Raw genomic sequence first — 9,466 nt, 5'->3', positions numbered from 1 at the left:
TGGAGCTCCGGCTGTGAAATGCACCCTACAAAATTCTTGCGAAGAATTTTGAAGCGCATTGTAAGGAAGTTTGCATTACAAACTATTTTCCTTGCACCGCAAACTATTTTCTTCATAAGTTGGGAAAAAATAGTTTGTAACGTTACAAACAAATTCTTTGCAGCGTGACGAACAATTTTTTTCATAAGGTGCGAAGCACTATTTCGCATTGCGAAAGATCTAGTTTGCAATGCAAAGTATTTTATAACGCTTCTAAAGTATTTGTAATACAAAGAATGGTTCTTCGCAACCATTTTACATAGTGCAATTAACGTATAGTTCTATTTTGTTTGTCGTTTTGTATTGCACTGATGTCACTGGGTGTGCAATATCGCAGTTTCCTGGATGATTCACTGATAGAAACACGTTGGGGAGGCGGTGTTCAACGGCGACGCTATCTCACGGGCACTGCGTAGCGCTTCCCCAGGAATGGCAACATTCTCTTGCCCTGAGTGTTCTGTGATTTTGACGCATTCTGCACCCAGAAAAACGGTTTTGTTGATTTTATATCTGATGTTATACTGGAATTTTTCTCTTGATTCATGTGATTTTCAAATGCTTTAAAGATGGCCATAGGGTGAAGAATCATCCTTTAAAACAAAGAAAGCTCCTTCAAACTAAAGAAAACATTCTAGCGTGTCCATATGAACAGAATTTTCCGTTGGAATAAGGTAATTAGCGTTAGTTCAATGGAACTATTTTCTCTGTGTGGCAAATCTCTTCAGTCCCCTAGGGCTGGGCATCATACCGATCTCCGACCCGCGCCCGCGCCTAAGAAAGCGAGCACTGTAAAGTGCTTGCAAACTATATTCTTCGCAATGTGCAAAGAATTTGCGAGCTTTGGATTGCAAAAGATATTATTTGGAAGCTGTCATAATCTCTGCAAACAATGTGTTTTCATTGTTAAGAAATAGTTTGCAAGGTTGCTAAAGATCAAGTTTCTATTACAATGCTACAAAATACTTTGCAAGCCGCAAAAAGAGAGGTTTGCAATACGAATCTTCTATTTGCAATCATTTTGCAGTGTGGAGGTGCCAATCCCACGACGACTGATGTCTCATGTTGGCTGTTGAGATGAGGGATTCGCCGTGACGAATCTTGCCAATCCTGCCTATGGGAGAGCTCTATGCGAGCTTCCCTTATAGCGCCTGGTAGGTAGGCAACATCTTGCCTGCAGTGCATGCGTGTACTGCGGGGTGGCCCACCCTGAATCTCGCAGGCGCTGAGCTCCCAAAATTTGCCGAATAACTCTGAGAAAAGGCGGACGTACTACTTTCTGGGTGACCCGGACACGAGGCACCGCGACGTCTCGATTGTAGGAGACAAGCGCTTCACAAATGGCGCGCTGTAACAGAACCGCCGTATGGCGAGTCTTCGATCATGTATCGAGAGTCTCGCTCGGCCTGGCCTCTGCTTCAAGTGATTATGATAATGACACGTGACCTCTGGGCGCCCCGACCCGTCGTCCCTTATCTTATCACCGTGAAATTTGCAGTAAATTGAAATCACAACCCGCGGCGGTCAGCGGCGTCGGGCGGGGTCAGGCGCCCGCGGCGTGTGAGCCATTATTGAATAAAAAACGTTGTATGTCTCCGACCCTTGCGCAACAAACTATTTTTGTGACGCAAATAATTGTTTCACAAATGTAGGTTTTGCGGGTTTTGCATCCAGCCACTGTAAAAGAAATACAAAGATAATGACGAAACAATCCCTTATAAATTATTTACTTGCTATTTAAGGCTTAGGTCGTGAGGTTGCTTTTCTGCTTTTAATATTTTTAAATACCAAGCACCAAGTAAGTGTAAGATTAAAATAATCCAATTTTTGTGGCACGGAGTCAAGAAATGGTCGATCCGCAGGAAATTTTGGTTGTACGGAGAAGCTGTTTGACAAACCCGGTCTTCAATGGATATATTCTTTAATCCGACTAACTTAAATCTTACTCTGAAATATTTCCCCGTAAATTTTCGACATTTCTTGTAATTTGGAATTACAAAATAATCTTGTAACTTTACGGCGGACCATTTTTGCTCCTCGTTAGTTTCAAGTCGATAGGAAGTGATTGTAATTTTACAACTTTAAGTTGCGGACTCACGTCATAGCAATTTCCTGTAAACTTACGAGTATTTTTCACAGTGCTTGGGCACTGTTTTTTATTTGTAGCTTACGTATGTCAGCCAGCATGCTCCGCTTGCGTATTTTTCAATAGACCGCTGTAAACAAATTCTTTTATATTAGTAATCTAAAAATTCAAAATAATCCAAAAAACGGAATTATTCTTATTGTATTTTTTTTTCATTTGACCTTTGTTGACGTAGGCTGAAAGAGGACGAATTGGTTTTGCAAACTGCTTGTCCCACTGCCAGAAGGTCTGACTCCATGTTTACGCCAGTAAATTGATACACTTCGTACAGTAGGTGTACACGAGCTTAGATCATACAATATCTCCCGCCTGTTTGGACGAGATACCTTATCGGCTCGGAGAGCTCCTCCCTGGCTTATTCGCTTCCCCCTGGGGCTGGCAGTGCAAGTGTACAGTGTGTCCCACAGGCCCTGGGTAAGTATTTTGCTGAATGCAGTGCTGACAGTCGGGCCTCCCCCCCCCCCCCCCCCCCCCTTGCGTCCATATACATAATGTTACCAATTCTCTCCAACTTCAAAACGAACCCATGGGTAGGGAAACAATGTTGCTTTTTCGTGTTAAACGAAAGTTGTTCATCACTTGGTGAAATTGTTGCTGGTGGGTACATAATCAAAACAAGATGTTTCCGCCTGTTCTGTTATGCTTTTTAAATTAAATAAGTAGATGATTGAGAAGCTATCTTATCTACCTCATTAGACCAGACACACACTTTGAGGATTTGTCCAGGTATATTTTGTTGCATGTTGTGAAAAAATAAAAATCTGATACGTGGTTAGTGAGAGTTCGATGCGTATAGGAGACCCTCTGACTGTGATGGAAGTAGAAATCGCAATTAAGATAGGAATCGCGTCGCGGGGTGGGAAAGGTCGGGGGGCAGTAGCGCACCAGACGGCCTACCGTTGGCGCACTGCCTGCTGGTCCAGATGAGAGGAAAACAAGCAGGGAGAGAGGATAAAGTGAGGTGGGGGGTGGGGAGGGGGGGCTGCCCTGGATAAACGAGTGACCTGCATCTCTAGGAGGCACTTTGCAACAGACGCCACCCCATTTGAGGTGCAAAAGGACGTCGCTTCCAGCAGCAGCCTGCTGCTCCTGCTCGTCGCCCCCTGCTGCTAATGCTCCCCACCTGCTGCTAGAAATTTAAATGCGGGGCTAGCATTGCGGGCGAGTCATCTGGCATTAACTTTATGTACAGCGCCTGACGTCTCTGCGCGGCTCGCGACAAACGTTAGCAGGGGTGACAGTGTGTGGACGTCCAGGAGGCTAGAGGCTCGTCGGGCGTTTGGGACGGCGTCGTGTGCTGATTACAGCGGTTTACTCCGGTCCACTCCGGGTGGCCCGGGGGGCCCGCTGATTGACTAATTTAGAGCCTGGGCCGGCCAACCTACCTGCGTGTCGCAGCCGTGTTAGTTTGGTGCGTGTGCGCGCGCGCGTATAACAGGGTCTCTGTGAAATTTGTATACCCGCACTTTAATTGGTCGTTCACTTCTTCGCACGAATTCCTTTGAGTAGGGAGGCGGCGAGAGGGAAGGGTTGGGAGGGGGGTGGGGTACTGTCCTCACAAAACGAATCAAACCCTTCCGACTTCAAAGATCGCCATCAGAGGGGTTTACTTCTATTCGCGCTGATGGTAGGAGGAATCGAGAGGAATGCACATACGCGCTGTCCCAAAAAAGCCTCCAGCAAAAGAATCGATTTTTAAAAATGCTAATTTTTCTGTAAAATCATTTCTGTAAAATCGGCTGGGAACGGTTTGGTGTGCGCGTGTGTCTAACGGGTGGCCTGTGGCCTACATCGCAGGGGCGCGCTGCCCGGCCCTTCCACCCTGGCTGTCTTGTAACGGGACGAAAATTACCCTACTCGAGGCTAGACCGGCCGGCCGGCCTGCTGCGCGCGAGCGATCAAATCCAGTTTTACGGCTGTCCGTTGCAGTGCGAATCCCCTCGCGGGCCGATGCGTCCGAGAGTCCGACCTCGTCGTAAATAAACGTAATGTATTGTGGCGGGAAAATACCAGCTCTGCGAAGTGTTGAAGTGTGATACCTGTCCCTGCCAAGGATATTTAGAGGTTTATACCTCACTTCACCTGTTCCTTTCTTCGTTTTTTATTTTTTGTAGCTTTAATTTTTCAGTTTTATTGTCCATAGTGGATTTTGGCGCACCAGAAGAAACCTTTTACCTCCCGACTCCTTAGATCGCCCTATTTCTAGTCGTGTACCTGTCCAGTTACTATGTGGTACCTGTGGCCTCTCGGACAGGAACGGTTTTTTAACATGTTCGCCACTGTATGGTCACGCTCCCATGTTAAATCATAGATTTCAAAAACGATCCACACTGACGGTCTGACGTGTATAAGGAGACAATTCCCATAATATCCTGCATTTTTTAAAAATTAAGGACTGTTTCCAACTATTTTTCAGCAGTATAGAAGGGAAAAATTCGTGTAGACAATAGTATTGTTTGTTTCTTTTCTACCCTTCCCATGATGAGCCTCGTTTTTGGACTTTATTGCGACTTAATATAAAATATTCACTCCCTGTCAACATCAATTGCATGATAACACTTTTCAGACATCCCTCAAGGCTGTCTCTAGCGGAGAATGCAAAGTGCGGCCCGCTCCTTCCCACTGTAGCACAGGACCACACGGCGATCTTCACGGCTGCTTGTGTGTGCGGTCCGGGTTTAATCACAGACTGTTCAAGTTTATCCAGACTATTCGCGCAGTGTCCAGAGCGGGTCCCTGACTCACATTGTCCAGCGGCGGAAGGGAAGGCCAGACACCGACCATCTGGTTCAAATTGACCGCTCTGCGCCGTACCCGTACACCGGGTGTTTGGCCGCATCCGGTGTGCTGTAGATGTGCCATCGCCATTGTTCTCCTGGTGAGAGAGAGACTCGGGGGAGAGGGGGGGGGGGCAGTCCGGTGTACACGCGCTCATCCACTGCCCAGTCCAAGAGTACGCTTCAGTTAGGTCCTGACGCTGGTGGGTTCCTGCTCCCCTGCACAGCTCCTACTCGTTGAGCCGAAAGTATAGACAAGGGCGTCGGCGTCTTTTCGCGTCAGAGGCCAAAATGTACAGACCGAATTTTCTTTTAAATAATCTACCAAAGTTCGGATTTTGCGCATGACTACGAATTGATATTCCTATCTAAGGTTGCCTCAAGCTAATTGAAGTAATTGTAGAAATCCTTACATGAGTGCAATTATGGAGATGCCTTCATTTTTGTATGCGGGCTTTCATAAGTTATGCTCAGAATATTTCATATATACGGTCACTCAGGCATACTCTTACATGTACATCGTCCTACCTTGTCAATCTCCTAACGTTCAATTTAAAATTGCGATGTGTATTGCACTTTATAAGCCTGCTGAATCTTTTGTCTGTGAGCCGATGTCCATCACAGCATATCACAGCCATCTATGATCTTATCGGAATTATTTTGTGACGGACTTGACTTAAATTGCGGGTGGCGTGGGGGATTAAATATAGATAGTATAATTAAGTAATGTAATAACACTTTATGTTTTGTGTCGGAGGAAAGTCCACCAAATGATGAGTTTTCGTGTCTGTAGTTGGCACCGCACTGAAGCATTCCTGTGCGGCTCCCCCCAGGCTGTATGTGTAGAGCCTCGTCCTGGATAACGATTCCCCGGCCGATGGGCCCCGTGGCGCCGCGTGGCGCAAAGGAGTTTCCCCTTAAACGGCTCAATCGCCCGCCGGTCGCGGACCTATGACCCCGGCTGTGAAATGGCTACCCAAGGCCTCTCCACGCACCGAGCCACGCCCCGCGCACGTTCGTGATGTTCGTTGCGCCTGAGGATATCTTTTCGCTGCGACTGCGATTATGAGAAATTGAGCCGACGACCGACAGAAGAAACGTGAGGGGGGAGAGGCAAAAAAAGTCTGGAAGCGCGGGAAAATAATGTCATTTTGTCCGGTGACTCGGTTAAATGTAACGATAATCTGCGAATCTGCAATACCGTTCTTCATTTGTGAACATCATTTTTCATAATTACGTGATTTTCTCTCCATCTCGCTCGCTCTCCTCTGCTTGTCAAAAAAAAAATGTGCCGCGTCCTTTGGTGTGCTGATGATGTTGCGGCTCCCGTTCACTGCGTTAATGAGAATGTCGGGAACCTCGTTGCGCGCTGCTTCTTCGAATTGTTATGCTGCGTATGCGCGGCGCGGCGGCCGCGACTGCAGCTACCGTGCCACTCCAATCTATCATTTGAGACATTCCAGGGCGGGGCGGGGCGGGGCGGGGTGCCGCGGGAAGGAAGCGCTTAGCGCACGCACGACTCGTGACGTCACAAAGTGCAGCGAGGAGGGAAACTGGGGCAGCGCCGCCCCGCGCGCCCCGCGCTCTGCAGTGGCGCCCCCTGCCTGCGCTGCCCGCCTTTTTGTCGAACCGCCGAGCGTGAAAGTGGCGGGGCGGGGCGGGGCGGGGCGCATTGGGGCCGGGGAGAACGCAAAGTCGGAAGTTATTGTTCAGTTCAGAGGTCCGGCGTGAGGCAACTGGGGATATCCGTACTTTACTCTACAATCATTTTCATCTTAATGGAGTATTACACTAGGGGCAATGCGCAGTCTTGGTTGCACCTCAAACCAACATCCACTTAAAACGCAGTGGTTCCTTAATTGCCTATTAGTTTGGAACTTCCCTTTAAGTTCAAAATTTTGCTAATGTCTTAGAGACAAAATTTGTCATTCACAGAGACCAAGCAAACGGCTCTCGGTTCTCAACTTCAACTACCTCCCCAACCACAACCATCATAACCACACCGCAGCGCACTCACTACATCCTGGACTGCCCTCTGCCTTGTTGGGTCTCGTGTTGCGTCACTGTCCGCTGCTGCCGGCCTGGCCTCTGCCCCGCGCCCTACGCCCTGCCCCGCCCCGCCGTGGCTAATGAAGTGCGTGTGTGCTTTAGTTCACGTTGCAGTGCCTTAGGTCGCCATTCGCCCTTTCACCCCCCTTTCAGCTCTGGCTCCGCTGAGCTAAGAAGATAGAAGGAAGACAGTTCTCTGAGTGCACCATACGCAATGGGATCGTCTATTTAAATAGCAGTCATATTGCGGATCTGCTCCTTCTCAAAATAAGAGCACGTGCCGCTCAGAAATGCACGGAAACGGAAAACCTTAATTATGAATGAACTGGTTTACTGATCGAGAACATTTGTCATGCTAACCGTAGAAGCTTGTGAATGCATTGATAAACTAAGTGTTCAACTGCTTAACACTTGTAAGTGTGCAAGTACAAGTTGAATACTTGCAAGTGCGCAACTCGGTAGGTGTGTGTAAAATAAGTTCATGTAGTTCGCACACTCTAAATGGGGAGGGACAGTTTTTGTACCAAAGCAAGATGTTTCTTTTAGCACATCATCATAAAACACAAATTCGTCTGAATGGAGGTACAAAATTGTACCTAGGCTAGGTACAAACGTGTATTTTGTATGTAACGTGTCGATGCGCAAAAAGGCGTCGTGCTACATGCATTTTCGCAAGATATCTCAGTGGTTACACCAGGCTGCCCATAACGTTCATAGTAGCTGTAAATAGTCCTACGGTGTGCGGCAAGCCCTGGCTGGTGTGGGCGGGTGGCTGGGCGGGGTGCGCTTGCGCAACGCGCGGGAGTGGAAGGTGAGGGGGCAATGGAGAGATTTATCGTGCGCCCTAGGTAAGGGAGTCCTTATTATTGCAGGACCCGAAAAGAGCCGGCGTGTCGCCATCCTCGTGGTGTTAATTAAGAAGGGGGCGGGCGGGGCCTGGAACTCGAGCTCGTCGCTTGTGGGCCGCGCGGCGCCCAGCGGCGCTGTCAGCGGCGCTCCCAGCAGGCACCCGCAGGGAAAACAATATTACCTTTACGACGCGCCTAGCAATTTTGCGAATATCTGGGACATACATGGAGAAGGTATTGCACAATGTATCACCGGCCCGGTAGTTTTGTGCTCCACAAACAATTTACCGCCAAAATAGCAGCTTTTTTGTAATGGCATCCCGAAACGTTACAAAATTCTGTTTTATAAAACATCCTAGAGTGGTGCTGGAGGTGGCTGTATGCCTGGACAGGTGTGATTACCCGTTTTGCCCTTGGAGTTAGAGGCATGATTTGTTGCAAATTGTTTTATTTTTTATTGAAAACCTCTCAAACATTCCCGCCGGTTGAAAGTTTGAACGTGACGTTGAAGTGGTAGTTTGGTTGCGGCTGTAAAGCCTGCCTGGACCGGCCGTTGCTCAAGGCCCGTCTGTCAGATCAGCATCGAGGGCCTAACTAAGGGCCGCCCAGGGCCCGACCAGGCACAAAGAGACTAGATGGAATGCTTTTCGTGGAAATGTTGGGCTCTTGTCTGGTCGCGTATGTTAGAGCCGAAGCTGTGCCCGACTCGATACATATTTCAAGCATAGCTGGCTGTCTTTACGCTATTCCAGATGCTTTACCTCTGATTTGAGCTGCAATAACAGCTTGTCGGTTCTTTGGGAACTCCACCCCCCAAAAAAAGCTCATACTTGATTTGTTCGTGAAAGTCTTTTTTGTTTTGCTAGTTTAATTCTATCAAACACAAGGGCAAACCTCCTCGAACAAATCAATAAAATGATGAATCAAGAAAACACTGTACACAAAGGAGAATGAAAAAGAAGAACAAACATTTTTGAGTGTGCAACCTGTGCGCCGGCCGGCCCTCGTGGCCCTCGCGCGTTGAGGTCGCCATGGTGTAGTAATTGAATTGTTTTTCACCGCTCTTGTTCTTGTGCCGCAGGATGTCCTAGCCGCCCAGAGACCATGCCGGGCAACAGGGAGGCGGCCGCGGCGTCGCCCGCCCAGGACCCCTCCAGCCCGACCGCCACCAGCCCCGCCCCAGACAGGATGGAGGCGCAGCGCAGGCTCAGCACATCCTCGGACGCGTCCTCGTCGGGGCACAACGACTCGCATAAGGTAAAGTATGGCAGTGCCTATTCTTTGTCGGCTTATCTGCCTGTTTCTTCTATTCTGTCACAATACCATATAGAATCAGAAAATAAGACCCAAGCGACCCATGCCTATGTTTGGCTACCGGATTATTTCTTCTAATTTATGCCTTGTTATGCGTGTTTTGGTACTGGTACTTGTTTATTGTGTGTTGAGAACAATAGTTCCACCCGATGGTATTATACCTGTCCCGGGGGTTTCAGAGTGGACACTGCAGTGTTGCGGGTTTGGCTCCGCCTCTCGCCATGGCCCCTCCGGCTCAGGCAACTAGGCCACCCCGCAACACTGTTGTGTCTGCTCTAGAACACCCGGTATACTAA

At 48.4% G+C, this 9,466-nt stretch overlaps 1 protein-coding gene across 9 annotated transcripts in view; it reads left to right on the top strand.

The window, feature by feature from the left end:
• Positions 1–9,466, top strand: part of LOC113204576 (uncharacterized) — a 138,480-nt gene that overhangs the window by 110,335 nt on the left and 18,679 nt on the right. For all 9 annotated transcript variants that reach the window (XM_052263986.1, XM_052263983.1, XM_052263988.1 and 6 more), the window contains one exon: positions 8,938–9,113. In XM_052263986.1, the coding sequence (XP_052119946.1) occupies positions 8,938–9,113 (176 nt within the window). The remainder of the gene's footprint in view (positions 1–8,937; positions 9,114–9,466) is intronic.

This window comes from Frankliniella occidentalis, unplaced genomic scaffold (genome assembly GCF_000697945.3).
Source record: "Frankliniella occidentalis isolate FOCC.00 unplaced genomic scaffold, Focc_3.1 Scaffold15, whole genome shotgun sequence".
In the NCBI taxonomy this organism is placed as follows: domain Eukaryota; kingdom Metazoa; phylum Arthropoda; class Insecta; order Thysanoptera; family Thripidae; genus Frankliniella; species Frankliniella occidentalis.
This window is presented reverse-complemented; position numbering and strand designations above follow the sequence as displayed.